This window comes from Chionomys nivalis, chromosome 6 (assembly GCF_950005125.1).
Source record: "Chionomys nivalis chromosome 6, mChiNiv1.1, whole genome shotgun sequence".
In the NCBI taxonomy this organism is placed as follows: Eukaryota; Metazoa; Chordata; class Mammalia; order Rodentia; family Cricetidae; genus Chionomys; species Chionomys nivalis.
The window spans coordinates 45156844-45173827 of record NC_080091.1 but is presented as its reverse complement, the minus strand read 5'-3'; the positions used below and the strand labels follow the sequence as shown (position 1 = coordinate 45173827).

The 16984-nt window shown below is 41.5% G+C and overlaps 1 protein-coding gene across 1 annotated transcript in view; it reads left to right on the top strand.

The window, feature by feature from the left end:
- The window catches only part of Hs3st1 (heparan sulfate-glucosamine 3-sulfotransferase 1), a 28421-nt gene extending 21181 nt beyond the window's left edge, over positions 1-7240 (top strand). The window contains exon 2 of the mRNA XM_057772605.1: positions 5651-7240. Coding sequence (XP_057628588.1) covers positions 5757-6692 — 936 coding nt within the window. The 5' untranslated portion in view covers positions 5651-5756 and the 3' untranslated portion in view covers positions 6693-7240. The remainder of the gene's footprint in view (positions 1-5650) is intronic.
- The last annotated feature ends 9744 nt before the right edge of the window (positions 7241-16984 follow it).

Here is a 16984-nt window from a genome sequence, read left to right as displayed (position 1 = left end):
CCCTGCGTTTGACAGTACATGGAGGAAATAAATCTCTGCCCCTACAATGTGCCAGGAATCATGGCATACCCTGAAACGGGCATCTCAGGAAGATAAGACTCGGTGTTCTACATGACTGGGAGGAGAGGTGGATGCAAAGGTGGTTTGGAACAATGGAGGGGACTTTAAAATGGGATGATGTGAAAACAGTTGATGGAAAGCTGACATTTGAAATAAAACCTGAATGGCAAGAAAGAGTCGGTTTCACAAAGCCTGGGACACAGCATTCTGAAAACGGGGAGCTGAGAATGCCAAGTCCAAAGCTGGGATGCACTTGCTGGACTATGAAGAATAGAGACGCTAGAGTGGCCAGCGCTTGGCTAAAGAAAGAGAGGCCTACAGGCCCCACACTAAGAACCTCCCAGCCTGCACAGTATGGATTGAATTCAAAACACATTGAAGGCCACACTGTGGGAGAGTCTATAGACACTTTTTTTTCCATTTCTGGTTTTTGACATTGTCAAGGGGGGGCTAGGACATCTGTAGCCTTCTGGTTCTTAATGTGTGACCCCAGCACATAGGAAACAGTCTCTTTGGTTGAAGAAGCAGGAAGATGGATGACTTCCCTCTTATTCTGAGAACCCATCTATAAAAGATGAGGATTCATTTTGTCAGCCTAGCCAGTACAAGTCTTCACAGAAATATTGTCCTCCATTTGAGATATAAAAATGGGCCTGAAAACCAAAGACTTGTTAGATACATAAGTTTGGGTTAAGAATCCAACAAAAAAGCTGGAGAGATGATGTCTTGGTGGTTAAGGACACTTCCTGCTCTTTCTGAAGGACCCAGCTTTGATTCCCAGCACCTACACTAATCCCAGGCACTGTGAAGGAGTGAGAGGCACAGCAAGACCCTGGGTCGGCTTTCCCAGATTCCCTTTGGAGGCTAGCTCGGCTCACCCTTTCCTGACAGACCCCTCATTTTTTTGTGTCCAGTTTTCCCGATACCAACACTAGTTGTTTGGGGCTCATTGTCAGGCCTGCAGATCTATGTGTAAAGCTGCCAGTTCAAAGCCTATTGCCAAGGGAAGCTGGAGCTGCTGTCATTGTTCTGGCTGGGGTGCCTGGCCTCAGATCCAGTGGTGTGGAGTAGTCTCTGTCTGTGCCCTTGGCAGCTCCAAGCTTTCAGTTAGCCTTCTGTGTTCAAGGTCGCCAGGTTTATTTCCTGTGGGAGAATAATGAAGTTATGAACAGATAAAATATGAATGTATTTATGTCACCTGCAAGTTCAGGCTTGCCTTCCTTGTCCTTTTCCTGCATAGGAACTTTTTCCCTGTGAGTTGGGAGGGGCCTCTCTATGAAAGTGTCAGGTGAAGAACTATGGCTTTCTCAGCCCTCTGTCCTTACCCGCCTCAGTCACCCCGGCCCCACAGTGCCCTGGAATGGACTGCTGTTAGAGACACATGCTGGATCATCAAGACCCAGTGAAAAATTGCACATTAATTTTAGAAAGTGATTTTATTCTGGAACAATGACATTGTTTATACACTGAGTTTTATAAAATGCTTATCTCTCATTTGGTTTCTAGGAAAATTTAAAGTACAAACGTGGTCCATTTCTGTTAGGTAATTCTCTCTGGTACACATGTCTTCATTCACATTTCAAAGAAATCATTTGGGGTTGACTAAAACACTCTTATTTCACAGTTGATCAGACCAAAGCAGAGAGACAAAGTCACTTTGACTAAACTAAAAGCTAGAGAAAGGACTCCTGGCTCCACAGGCTACAGATCTTATGTCCCAACTACTTTCTAAAGCAATATATGCATTTAATGCCATGCCAAATGTACTCTGTGCATTTGACTTCTAGAACTGGGAGCTGAGGGATTGTCATAGCTGAGTGTATTATATTGGGTCTTTCTTTTACAATGCCCCCAACATTATCATTGTTATATATCAAGATCACCAGCTTGGGAGACAGTTATGATAGCACCCAGGCCACTAGACTGGCACTCAGGGGCCAAAAGTTCCAGGCCCAGAGTTTCCATGTGGCTATCGTCAAGTTATCTTGGGATCTCTAGTGTGTGAAATGAGGTAAACTAAAGGACTGTTTTCTTTGTTGTTTGAAAGCCCATTGTCAAGGTCAGGATGCCCCAGAGACTATTCGCAGGTTCATGAGAGCTTGGAGATGCTTTTCTTTCCTTTGAATAAAAGATCAAGTAATTCTGATTGTATCACCAGGAACGTAAATTATCAAAACACAAGAAACATAAGTCTACTGTATGCATATATATTATATACAGAAATTTGTTAATATATTAATGTGTATATTCTATACATTTACATATGCAACATGCATAAATACATCTGTACGCATCTTAGATACATCCATGGCATTTGTATAGCACATAGGTAGTTATAAATATATGTACACTATTTATTTGTACATACGTGTGTATACATATGTATTACATATACTGTGGGAGGTAGTCAGTTTTACCAATATACTACAAATATTTTTAGAATAAAAAAGGCAAAGGCACAATACAAGGCATTTTAGAAAGTATGGAAGAGAAACAAATAAGGAGCTTTTAAATTACTAACTGTCCAGTTTAAATTTTTTCTTTTATTTTTTATATTGTAATATAATTACATCGTTTTTCCTTTCCATTTTCTTCTTCCAAAACCTTCCATATACCTCTTCCAGCTCTCTTTCAAATTAATGACTTCTGTTTTCATTAATTGTTGTTGCATTCATATGTTTATATGTAGATATACCCAAACAGGATACATACACATATATATCCTGCTCAGTGTCTATAATGTTACTTGTATGTTTGTTTTCAGGGCTGACCATCTGGTGTTGGATAACCAATTGGACTATTTTTTGCTTAGCATTCCAGACAAACTACATTTAGTATCTTCTCTGCTGTCTGCTCGTAATTCCTAGTTAGGATGACGTCTCAGGTGTATTCTGTACTGACCCAATTGCTTCAAGTTAAAGTGGAGAAAACATGGACAGATAATACAGCTGTTAGTTGTAAGCTCGATGTTTGTCACATGAGTGTTGAATGCAGTGAGTGATTGGTTGTTCTTGATTCCTGAGTCCAAAGGCAGAGAACTCCAAGAACAAGACAATAGTGCCATTACACACGGTGAGGCACTCCAGCCTGGCAGAGTTAGTGCCACCCATGTTTCACCTGTGCTTCATTCTTTCAACATGACCTTCTGTGCACTCCACCCTTAAAGGCATAAAAGGCAGGTACAAATGGCTCATTTCCTTCACCTATTTAAACAGTGGAGAAGGAAGTGAAATCTGAATCCTTTCATTGAGCAAAGAAGTTCGATCACTGAGGTCACTCCCTTTGCAAACCCAACCCATTCCACACGGTGTAGTCACAGCCCCATGAGCACCTTTCCCCCAAGGGCTTCCTTTTCGATCTCAAGTTCCTCCTTGTAATATTATATGGTCCATAAGTCCACTTTTCTGTGTGTTTGCCTCTCTCTAAAAACTTCTGTCTGGTTCAGGGCTCAAGATTTTTGCTTTGCTTTTTGTTTTTTTACTTTCTATTAATTATTATTATAGTTTTATTTCATGTGTATGAATATTTTATCTTCAGGAATGTATGTACACCTCATGTGTGTCTGGTGACTGTAGAGGTCAGAAGGGGGTATCGGATCCCCTGGAAGTGGAGTCACAGCCAGTAATGAGACACTGTGTGAGTGCTGGGAAAGAAACTGGATCCTCTGGAAGAACAGCAAGTTCTTTTCATTGCTGAGCCATCTTCCAGTTCTGGGCTCATGTTTTGGACATATACTTTTCAGGCTACATAACCTCGTGTCTGGGGGAAATAGGAGAACTTAGTGTGGCCACAAAATTGGGAGTCTTGGATTTGCTCTTTGTCCCTGTATTCTAGCAAGTAAATGGTAAGTTTGATTAAAAGAAGAAGAAACATTTCACTGAGTGTAAAAGCCCTACAGTCCCCATGTTTGGACTTTTCCAACCCTTTGGGGATGACCAAAGCAAATAAGGGCCACTACTTTTTTAAGGGAGAATGGAAAACACAGGTCCTTGTGCATCTGCTCTTCAGAGCAGTACCCAAGCTTGTCATCTGTGTGAGTCCCCGCATCTAAGCTAGCAGTTAATGCCCTGGAAGGACTTTATCCCAACAGGTGATGCAGTTCAGATAAGAGGAGGGAGAAAGTCTGTAAGCATAAAGCTCTTCATTTAGATCTTTTAATTTGGGTCCTGAGTTTTGAAGTAAATTATAACAGTTTTATGTTCTTACGTAAGACCGTCAACAAAAAACTGGTGACAATAGTAGCCCTGATCTCCTACGCCATACTGCGTGGTTGTGGTGACAATGAACTCTGCCAGCTATGAGCCACTTTATAACACTGCATGCCCAAGAAATCTATGTGTTCTTGTGGTGATGCTGCCTTTTTAATCCCGTTAGGCACACCTCAGTGTCTTCTGTTATGGAGACTTTCCAGTTGCAAATGAGTAAAATTCTCTCCATATAATTTGGTGCTAACATACCACTCAACCTGTTCCAGTCACCCGACTGCCTACTGCCTGCAATTAGTGTACACACAACCACCTCAGCCAAATTCAACAAACCACTCCCAAACCCAGTGACTGAACAATAGCCATTGGTTCTTGCTCATGAACCAAGGAGGATGTCCTTCCTCCCACTTAGACCTGTAGCTGACCAGACCTGTTCTTGTTGCAAGGGTGTAGCTTCAGATATGGGTTCAGCATATTGTCGTATCTGCCTGTACACCTTTGGTTAAACTCAAAGTTCTTGTGGCATAGTGCCCAGAATGAGGCAGCAGCCAAAATCTGATGCTGGGTAAAGCATTCGAATATTCCTTTCCTCCTCCACAAAGACATATCTACCCCACTGAAATAGAAACCCCTGGGGGGAGACATGGGGTGCAGAAGCCCACCTGTGTCTCTAGCACCTGCATCTCTGCCAGAGGCTGACATGAAGAAGATATTTCTTAGATGCTTTCTAGAGTCTAAAGGATGTTCCTAGTCCTTTTCTTTGTACCAGGAATTTATAAACTATGGCTAACAGGAAAATCCCCTTTTTGTACAACTGTCCAGCCAAACATAAAGATTATTGCAAGAATAACAATTAATACTGAAGAGATTTAGAAAGACAGCCCTGCGGCTGAGAGCACTTCCAGACACAACTGCTCACAATTGCTCCCTACAACCTGGAGGGAATCGTAGGCCTTTTGCCTCTGCTACCACCTACACCATGTGCAAAGACCTGTAAACACACACACACACACATGCTTAAAACTGATATAAATCTTAAATTAGACAGTATTATTTAATACCACTTGAGAATTATTTGGCACTCAAACTTTTGTGTCCATAAACAAAGTTTTATTGAAACACAGCCACACCCCCGCTCTGTCTATTGTCTCTGGCTTCTTCAGATATATAAAAGCATTTGGAATTGGAGTTGCCATGGAAACCGTATGTCCCAAAAATCCTAAAATATTTACTCTCTAGCCCTTTACAGAAGATGTCTGCCACTCCTACTTTATAGAATAAAGGGAGGGTTTGGGAGAGGTGAGGGCAGGGCTCACGACTATAGATGTTCGTTGGGTTATTTCCATGTTTACTTGGAGTTAATAGTTTCTTCCTTTCCTCTCTAGTAACTGGCACCTGGCGACACTCATGTTTCAGTAATCAGGAAGCATCCCTATTGCCACTTCATGATCCAGGGGCCTGTGGCTCAGTGAAGTTCCCAAGGTGTACAGCATGACCTTGCTGCTCCTGGGCGCGGTGCTGCTGGTGGCCCAGCCCCAGCTTGTGCCTTCCCATCCGGCAGTTCCCGATCCCGGGCCCAGACAGCAGGAGCTTCTGCGGAAGGTGGGTACCCTCCAGGAGGACATCCGAGAAGCTGCAGCGACCAATGGTTCCACACAACAGCTACCACAGACCATCATCATTGGGGTGCGCAAGGGTGGCACCCGAGCACTGCTGGAGATGCTCAGCCTGCATCCAGATGTGGCGGCGGCTGAGAATGAGGTCCATTTCTTTGACTGGGAGGAGCATTACAGCCAAGGCCTGGGCTGGTACCTAACCCAGATGCCCTTCTCCTCCCCGAACCAGCTCACGGTGGAGAAGACACCCGCCTACTTCACTTCGCCCAAAGTGCCTGAGAGAATCCACAGCATGAACCCCGCCATCCGCCTGCTGCTTATCCTGAGGGACCCTTCAGAGCGCGTGCTGTCTGACTACACCCAGGTGTTGTACAACCACCTTCAGAAGCGCAAGCCCTACCCGCCCATCGAGGACCTCCTGGTGAGGGACGGCAGGCTCAACTTGGACTACAAGGCTCTCAACCGCAGCCTGTACCACGCACACATGCTGAACTGGCTGCGTTTCTTCCCACTGGGCCACATCCACATTGTGGATGGCGACCGCCTCATCAGAGATCCTTTCCCTGAGATCCAGAAGGTCGAAAGGTTCCTGAAGCTGTCGCCGCAGATCAACGCCTCGAACTTCTACTTTAACAAAACCAAGGGCTTCTACTGCCTGCGGGACAGCGGCAAGGACCGCTGCTTACACGAGTCCAAAGGTCGGGCGCACCCCCAAGTGGACCCCAAATTGCTCGATAAACTGCACGAATATTTTCATGAGCCAAATAAGAAATTCTTCGAGCTCGTAGGAAGGACATTCGATTGGCATTGATTTGCCATCAGTTAGGCTCTGGACTTTCCCTGTTGTAACTTCTGGTGTACATCTGAGGGCGGGGTGGGGAAAGAATTTTAAAAAGGCATTTAAGCTATAATTTATTTGTAAAACCCACAAAGGACTTCTGTACAGTATTAGATTCACAGTTGCCATATATAGTAGTTATATTTTTCTACTTGTTAAATGGAGGGCGTTTTGTATTGTTTTACATGGTTGTTAACATTGTGTATATGTCTCTATAATATGAAGGAACTTAACTATTGCACTGAAAAAAATTTCTGGAGACGTCTTTTTTTTTTTAAATATAATTAACTTGCCTCCAATCCAAATAGCTGTCTGTTTGCACCCTTCTTGTCAAATCTAAATTTTTTTCTGTTTAAATTTTTTTATTTGTAGTATAGATTTCTCTGCGTTCTGAATTTGTTCTTTTAGTTTTTAATGTCTCACTGTGGTCATCAGATCAAGTTTCTACTTGCACTTTAAATTTCCTCTTCACAGAGAGTCTCTTATTTTTGGAAGTGACAGTTATGTCCATTCTCAGGTCAGCCTGCATATGGGTCTAACACCTGTGGCCCGCATGTTGGTCTAAGCCCTGTAGCCTGCGTGTGGGCCTAGCCTCTGTAGCCTGCATATGGGTCTAACCCCTGCAGCCTGCATATGGATCTAATCCATGTAGCCTGCACCCCTGTAGCCTGCATATGGGTCTAACCTCTGTAGCTTGCATGTAGATTTAGCTCATATGAGTTTCAAGTGCATAAGATGGTACTAAGGACAGAAACACAGTTGATAACTGCAAAGAAATTCCCTAAGATCCAATTTCGCCTCGGAGGATATCTATGTATACCTCTGATCTCAGCAATGGGTAAAACCCCTAATAAGCAAGATTACACCCTTGGATTTCAAGATGATCTTGGGGCTATAAACTTTGCCTTTTGGAGCCATTGGTCTCTGAAAAGCTACTTAATAGAGAGAAGGAAACAGGCAAGATCTCTTGGTGTGCGTCTGTCCATTCTGCAGCTTGCAGGAGAAGCAGAGTAAGGGGTAGGCTTTGCTCACTCTCTGGCATTTGTTTCCTGAAAGATCAATATGCACTATGATCTTTTATTTTATACCCATAGACATATAAGCATTTATGCTTCAAATTCAGTTCCAACTTTAAAGTCCTGGGTAGGAAATAAAATTCAAACTCCCAAGGGCTGAAGTTAAGACGTGGAAAAGTCACAGCAGAAAGCTTGTGCACCTGCATACTTCAGTAAGAGTTTCACTTCTCCCCAGAACAGCCTTTTAGCAGAAGCTGCTCACAACAGCTGGTTCTAAGCCTCTGGATTGCCATGCAGTTCTTGTGCATACCTGTCAATCAGCCTTTAAATTAAACAAATTAGACCCTTTCCATAAGAAAGTAGCATGTGGTCATTACAGTAGGAGGGCATACTCACCAGCAGTATGAAACCATTTCCCGACAGTCTGTTCGGAAGGAATGAAACACAAATAGGCACTATTGATTGTATTCTCTATCTAATGCTCTCTGAAACTTCCTCCAAGCAAACTCAAGATGAAGAGGTTATTCTGGCAAGTTCAAAGACTAGAGAATAAGCCCACAAGCCCAAGGGACTTGCTGAAGGTCACACTGTCAGGTTTTGAGCCCAGCTGTAGCCAATGCACGAGCAACCTGGTTCTCATTTGTTTACTTCTACCCGGCTGTTTCTGAACTTTAAAAACATAGCTCAAACTCAGAGGAAATGTTTTTCTGACTTGACCTGACATGTCTTTCCTGGTGCCAAAAGTCTTCCGCCCTAAGAGCAGTATTTGAGTTAGAGGAAGAGAAAGGGGGAAACAAAATATTTCTCAGCAGTCTTCTGAGGGAAATGAGTCATCTTGGGTGTGATAGTGGTCCCAACCTGACCCGACCATTGTCTGGCGCACACCCCATTCCTGACTAGGTTCTAACAGCACAGAGGATACCCTCTCTTCGGGACCCATGAGGGTTGTCATTCAACCACTGCCTCCTCAGAAAGAGTATTTATAGCTGATCTCTGTAGACTTTGTGATATGTAGGGTGCTTCCCTATGCAGCATATCCTTGGGTCTTTTATGCCATTTAACCTGAAGAATGAGAGCACCCACAAAGGTTAAATTCAGTTTCCAAAGCTGCCCGGCAATGTTGTGAATGAAAGGAGACCCCAGTGGGAATTCCTAGTGCCCAAGAAGATGCCTAGGTGGAGATGCTTTGATTGGAGCCTGGTCTGCTACACACAGGGGTGGTTAGGAATGCAGAAAGTTGGAACTGGTACCAAGGCTAAGTTTCAGCTGTTAGAACTAGCATAGCTGATAATGTGGGGTAACACACTGTAAGATATTAGTAAATGTAAATTCTTTTAATTGCTTTGCTGGGGCACAAAATATTGACTTAGGGAATCATATTCCTGCATACCACCAGGGAAGATACCAGGGGCCCCAGTGGGTCATCAGTACATTCTAAGGAGCAAGGAAATATCAGTTCCTACTTTGCTCCAGGTATCATCCAAGCCCTGTTACCTTCAGAGGATGATGCAATGGACCCATGGCCATTCCTGTTAGAGCGAAATGCAGTGAGGCAGGAGTCAAATGGTATTTGGTTCCTCTTAACTGTATTGCATGCCTATCCTATTAACAAAGACAGTACCCTGATGGGAGTTGTAGGTTGCTGCTCCAGCCAGGTCACAGTCGCCTGAGAGTTCCAGAGAAGCAGCTGAGATCTGTGGAGTCAAGCATCACCTATGGGGTTGGATTCACACCTCATTTGTTATTTTAGAGTAAGAATAGCATCCATATTCCTTCCTCCAGGAATCAGGCAGTGTTAAAATTCTGTTGATATTATGTGACTATCAGTTAAACCATGATAGGCCTCTGAGCTCAGGTTCCCTTGTTCTTTCTATTCTCAGCACAAGAGACATGGAGAGTAGAAGAGGCCAGTGTCCATCATGTCTGTTGCTTAGAGATGTGGGGACAAAGGTTATGATATTTATTAGAATGACCTTTTTCTTAGTTCTATTATATAGCAAGTGTGGTGTTAATTCTTTAAAAGTATAAAAAGAAAATCCAGAGGAAATAATAGTCATTGACTGCATGGGGTTTTAATAAGAACCAAAGTGTTAAGAAGGCAAGAGAAATGGTCGTGAGTTGTGTACAGATGGGACAGGACAATAAGTTTGGCATCAACTCAGCCACATCCGTAGAAGAAATCAGCTAGCCCACATGAAAAGAATGAATGAGGAATGAGATATGAGATTTTCCTGATTTTCAATCCTTTCCTTTATTTTTTTCTTTTTAGAAGAAAGAAAAAAATTACCTAAAGTTTGCATTAGAGTTATGGCAAAGCCACTTAATTCAAGGATCACAAAGACCCTGCCCTTTTGTAGGAAGGCTTTGTGGAGAAATTACCCTGGAGCCAGAAAATGAAAGCCGTTGATGTTACCAAAGGGAAATATCCTACATAAGGACATCTCTTGAATCAGAAAGTAGTGATGGGGAAGGGAAAGGAGGTAGGAAAAGCACAGGAAATGTCTTGTCTAACAAGTGGGTAGCTTGGATCAAACACATTAAATAGCCAAGACATATCAGCCACTTATAGCCTTTGAAGCTAGTTCCCAAGATGGAGGGGCAGAACACCTCACAGCGCCCCCATATGTCTTCTACTCCTGTATAGGTTTATTGATTACATGAGAATAACCATCATACCTACTATGTGCTTGGTATCTTAAATAATTTGCTTCTAACCTACATGCAAACTCTGAGAGATAGGAAATAGTGCCCTAGTTTCATAATGAAGAAATTCAAGATCAGAGATTAAAGGGCTTTCCTGTGATGAAAGAGAAAGTTTTTATTTCATTGGCATGTTTTTTTTTATAGTTTCCTAAATCTAATCAATTTCCATCCAACCCGTGGTGAGTAAAGGGAAGAAGTAATACACAGACATCTGTCAAGATGACGACATATAACACAGAAGTTATAGGGTATGAGGTTGGACACAGGAGGATACTGGAAAGTTACCTTGCATAGAACCACACGTGAAGGATGGTGTGTTGCAACCAACAGAAATTAAAAGGAAAAAATAAATCACTGAGCATGAGATAAAGGGCAGAAGTAGCCTCTAATCTTCAGGTCACACTGGGGCCAAGAGAGCTCCATTTTCCTCAGATTCTACAGTTAGGTAAAAAGAAAGAAGAAGCAATTATAGTCAGGAGACCTGGATGTAGATTTAGTTTTGGCCATGTGACCTTCAGCTCAAATTCTCAGAGCCTTAATTTCTTTTTTGGTGAAAATGGGCTGATGCTTCACTCAGTTTGTGGGGAAAGTCAATGAGATGAACTGCCAAGCCCATCAAGCTGGTGCACACGGGGAACAAGGCTAAGGGGTTTAAGAGACAGACCGGCACTGATTTAAAGCGGTCAGCAGAACCTCACTGTCTTTGTTCATTCATCCACCCCCTAGCTATGTGAATATAGGCATTGCTGTTAGTGGCCCAGGCAATTCCTGTTTTCCAATCCGTCTCCATCTTCCATCTCCCACAAAGGCAGACTATTAACAACTATACAGGAGTGCGTTCTTGAAGTTTTAGCCAAAGTCATGTTACCTAGAGATGGCTATACCCCCTCTTGCTGGGAGCAAGTGACTAATGTTTGACTGGTGTGTTGTGGAGGAGAGTGAGCTGGGAGGTGATGGGGAATGGCTCAGTTTCCTTGCCTCTGCACAGGTGACTTCACAGTTCAATGCCTGCTCATGACTCCTCCTGAAATTAGCCTAGATACTAACGCCTGAAACAATGTGCCTGTATGTTTCTCCTCATACTTTTCTCCTCTTGTCATTGTGGTCATTGCTTTTGTCACCACATCATCAGTAAATGAATTCCAGCTCAACTTTTGCTTCTAGGGCACCTCCTATCAGATGGTTAAATGTGCATTCATGTCTTACTCTATGTATATAATATTTAGTATGACCGATCTATAGATAGAATTTTTCTAGTTAAAAACAGAGTAGAAAACAAGTCTACTTTATTGGTTAGCATATAGAAGGACTAATTATAATAACAGATAAAATTATTATCAAGTAACTCTTTTCCTTGGGTTATTAGACTACCATCAAAACCCCATCAATGCATTTTAGAATGTTGGCACATGCCTACAATCCCAGCATGTGTCAGTTTGAGGCAAGGAGATCACTACTTCAAAGCCAGCAGGAGCTACACAGAAAGAAAGGAAAAAAAGCATCATTACATCATTGTAAAACTTCAGGTTCCAGTTCACAAAATATTTCTGGGTCCTATAGAGAAAATTGCATTGCTCTGATTTATTTCTGTTCCACAGTACAGTAATTCTATTCAATTGCAATGTTCGTTTTAGGGTTAGTACAGGGGTGAGTCTTCCTCTTGAGTCCAACCTGTGGTACTTTGCTTTGTGCTTGCCTAGGTAGGAGGTAGACAGAAAGTACTTGTTTGCGGCTTGGATGATGAATCTTGTCTAGTTGTCAATCTAATGTGAAAATTCTCTCCATCACATCCCAGTCTCACAGTGTGGCCTCCCCCTGGGAGACCTTTATTTGGTGTAGGAACTGCTAGGCACTTTACAATATGGTGTTTTATTCAGTCCTCGAAAACCCCTGGGGAAATAACCAAGCCGAGTCCTATGCGTTTGCTTATTAACATATCGCCAGCAAATAGTACAATGCTTGATATAGGAGTTGCAAATCTTTATAAACTAAGCAAATCCTCTTGCTGCCCAGCCTCCTTCTACCCTGCTATACTCTTCTGCCTCTTGAATATTCAACTAACTGATAATTCAGTATTCTCCTAGTCAACCCATTATGTTTTCAAACCGACTATGGACATTCATACTTTCTAGACTTAAATTCTCCAGCTTTTGCCTATAGATCCACTAATGAATATTCCTTAAATCCCAAATGTCTTGGTTTAGAAGTTTAATATTTACTCATTTCTGCATTTTCTTATCCATTTATTTTGTGGGTGAGTATGCAATGTCACAATTCCCATTTGGAGGTCAGAAGACAATTTGTGGGAGTCAACTCTCTCTTTCTACCATGTAGTTTCTAAGGAATAAACTCCAATCTTTATACTTGGGGCAAGCGTCCTTAAACATTAAGCCATTTCATCAGTCAAAGTTTAGAGCTTTATAGTAGCCTTGTTTATAGTTAAATGAATTTGGACAAATTTCTTTATTTCTCTGAATTTCCATTAGGAGAAATAATGCCTTTCCCACAATGTCTCTGAGTAATACATGAATAATGGATAATTGAACACTTTTGAAGTCATAATTCCATAAGCATTAGGTAAATCATATTTCAATCTTCGTAGCAACTGACAGGCCTTTGTTGCCATTAACCTTGTTTTTGCATGAGGAAACCAGAGGACAATGATGGCATTTGCCTAGACTCCTGTGTAGTAAGAAAGAACTATAGCTCACCCCTTGGTAGTCTCTTGGCCTCCAGAACTTTCCCTTGGATAGTCTCTAGGACACTTGATCTCTGGAACTCTCCCCTGGGTCGTCTATTGCATACTTGACTTCCAGAACTCTCCCCTCGTGGTCTCTAGCACACGCTTGATCTCCAGAACTATCCCCTTGTGGTCTCTAGCACACAATTGATCTCCAGGCTTCACTCCAAAGAAGAAGAAGAGAGATCCTTTTCCAGTGACAAAAGTAAGTGCAAAGAAGTCAAAGAGCTTGAAGAGCTCAAGACAAATACCATTCGAAAGTCTCTTTTAGAAAGAATTTTAGAATGGCCCCAAGACACCCACCCCTTTGGTGTATATTTCTTGTTTAGCAACCTCCCCTCACATCTCAGTAACATTTGAAAAGATGGGCAATTTATTATCTTAACTCTATATGGCAAAAGTAATGGCATGTGATTAAGTAGACCAGTTCAGAGAGAGAGGTAGTAGGAGATAAAGGACAGAGAGATCGATATCACTAGCTTTGCCTTCAATGCATAACTAGACTCTGAGAAATGATATTATAAAGGACTGTTGTAAATAGTAGTCGCTAAGAATATTTCTAGAAACATCCAGCAGGGGTGTTTGCAAAACTCTCATTTTTCCAACAATGGTGAGCAGGGAAAAAGACATTTATTAGAAAATGTTCTGGCTATAACCTTGTTTGCTTCTGGGGAGACCACCCCAGGATAGGCTTGGATTCCTGAGTCACACTGAACTAATGGATGTGTGTTGTTTTAACCTGCTAGTATCTAGTAACATTATTGCTTTTATGTCAATACAAAGTCTTGAGTCAGTTTTTCTAGTCCATTCAAATGGCTTATGCTCTCTATATCATCCTTAAAAACAAACAAAATCCATGTTTTTGTTGTTGTTACCAAATAAATGTATGTACATCATATAATAACCAAAGTCTTCATTTATGAGTACTCACACACAATTATTGACAGCATTCATGCTTATATCCTTCTAATTTTTTTTAACCTGAGACCCTCACCACTTTGCGCTGTATATTTATATCTTTAATCTTATCACTCACTGCCTAATAAAGGCTTGTGGCTCCATACACTGCCTATGGAAGCTAGTATCTCATCCATGTCTCGATATAGAGCAGAAGTCCAGATAGAAGTTTCCAGTTAAAGCTGTGCTTCTTGATTAGTAGTGTTTTGGAAGTGAAGGGTAGTATCAGCCAGACCTGGTTTACTTGTTATTCACTTCTCTGTAGCAAAACACACCGACTCAGTGACAAATGCCCAATCTCATAAACCCGGGAAGTTAGGGGAGAGTAACTGGGCACATCTGACCTCACAGAGCCTCTCATGTAATCAGATGTTGGCGATGAAAGAAAACACTGGAGGTTGGAACTGGACAAATATCCACTGTTATGTACTGAATCCCACGTCTGAATCCTAAGTGGGGATGAATGTAGCACCCTCCTCTCCCACAACTCTCTCTCCCTACCGTTCCTCCTCTTTCCATTTTGCCAACTTGGGTGTCTTCATAGCATGACAGAACTAGAATAAAAGGCCGACATCACCTGTGGTTGGCTTGTTCTAGAGAGCTCCAAAAGAGAAAGTTATCAGATAATAAAGCAAATGTGTCGTGACATTGTGCTGTTCCAAAACTAACAGCTGGGATTCCTTAAGGAAAAGGACTATACAAGGGGCTAATTAATAGGAGGTGTTGTTCATGGGGGTCCGTTTAGAGAGGCTACCTGCTTACTTGCCTACTACACATTCTTTAACAATAAAATGGACAGCACACCTGCTTAATGGATCATTGGTCATACTTTAAGGGGGGATTAATATAGGTTTAAGCTTTCATGATGTCAAAGTCCATTACACTAATGCATGTTATTATAAGTCCTTGTGCCCCCTCTGTAATTTCAGCTATTTTGACCTCAGTCATTTGACTCTTTTCAACACAATCCTTTGATGATATTGATGGTGATTAAGTGATTTTACATAAATCCATCCACAACACACATAGAATGCAGGCTTGTTGCTATGTTGCTTCTTCTGCAATTTTGCTGTGTGATTCCTCAGAGCCATTTAAAGAACAGACACACTTAAAACAAATTGCAGGTTGAAAGCTCCTCGCGAAACTGTGCTATATGGAAGAACACAGCCTGGCAGACCTACCACACTTCTTAGACAATTTGTCAAACACTAAAAAGTGTTGCTGAGACTTTTAACACTGGATATTAAAAGCTATGTATGGCATTCAAACACGAATGCATGGCAGGTTCTATTTCCAGCTTCCCAAATTGGAAGTTCTATCTTTAGCAGCAATTTACATTTTCCACACAATTAAAGACTACCTAATTCTGATTTGCTCTTCAAGTATACAATTCATCTGTAATTTACATTTTTTATTTATCTGTTAATCTCTTCAGAAACAAACAGCCACACACACATACACACACACACACAAAAGAAAATGCCAGGTTTTAAATGTTGGCAAAAGAACTTAGAACCTGAGTGGTACTAGGAAATATGGACTAAGCATCTCAAAGGGTCAGTTTGCCGGCATGTTGAACAAAAATTAGAAATGTCTCTAGCTCTTAAAGCCTACAAGCATATCCAGGAACACAGGTACATACAACATTTACATACTTAATAGTATTTTAACATACTTTCCATCAAAATGGTCCTTAAGTAGCAATTTACAACTGGCAATACAGCATTCCTTCAGCCATAACTGAAACACCCAAAACACCAACAATAATACATCTAAATTTTATTTTTAAAATGAACTGTCTCTACATATGAATAGTCACAGAGATTGAATTAAGGTTCTGGGTAGTTGTGATATAGTCAGAAAATGCGTACTATATTTTGGTCTCATCTCTTTCTTGACTAGGAGTTTCTAAACTGTTGGATTTCTTAAATATCAAGGAAAATAAAGGAAAAATCTTTGGTTAATCATAAAAGGTCATTCTTTAGTGTGTGTCAATGAAAAGTCTTTGCTTTGGACAATGATAGGATGGAATACAGTTACCAGAGGGGCCAGCCTTGTCACTAGAAGTTTTGAGTTTCCTCCCACTACCACTACTTTGGCCTTCTAGATTACAGACAGCAGGCAATGAAGGTTGAATTATATGTTCAGCAATTTAATTAACTGGAGTCTCCTGAGCAAAACTTCTGTAACAGTCATAAAAAAATGACCCAAGCAGATGGAATCTCGAGAGGCTCTGGGATCATGGAGATGTGAAAGCCTTGGGTGGGGCTTGCTACAATTACATGGAAGCTTCTTGACCCTATGTCATTCTTTTCTTTGCCTGTTTCCAAACTGTATCCTTGGTAATAAACTGTTATTCAAATGAGGACACTATGTGTTGTACGGGTTCTAATTGTTCTTAATAATAAAAACCCAGAGCCAGATACTGGGGCAAATGCCAAATGATCAGAGAGAGAAAGGAGCAAGCCACAGCCAACTCTTGCCTTGCTAACTCCTCAACTGAAAGAAGGCTGAGTTACTGTCTCCTCCTGCATGATATTCCTCTCTCCACCAAGCTTTATCACTTCCTGTCTGTCTCTACAGATTTCCAGATATGGTTAACTATGGCTAGCTCTTCCCTCTGGTTTTCAGGAAAGCTTTATATGTTAGAGTACAAACACGATATCACCACAGCTATTAAATTCCATTAGGCATTTTAGAAAATGATAGAACCCGAAGAAAAGATTTAGGAACATTTCATTTGTAGCAAATGAATCAGAAATGCTATAGGTTATATGGATGTTTATTGTCACCTAAAATTTATGGAGCTCAGACTTTTACCTATGAAATCAGAGGGTATCTTAGAATAT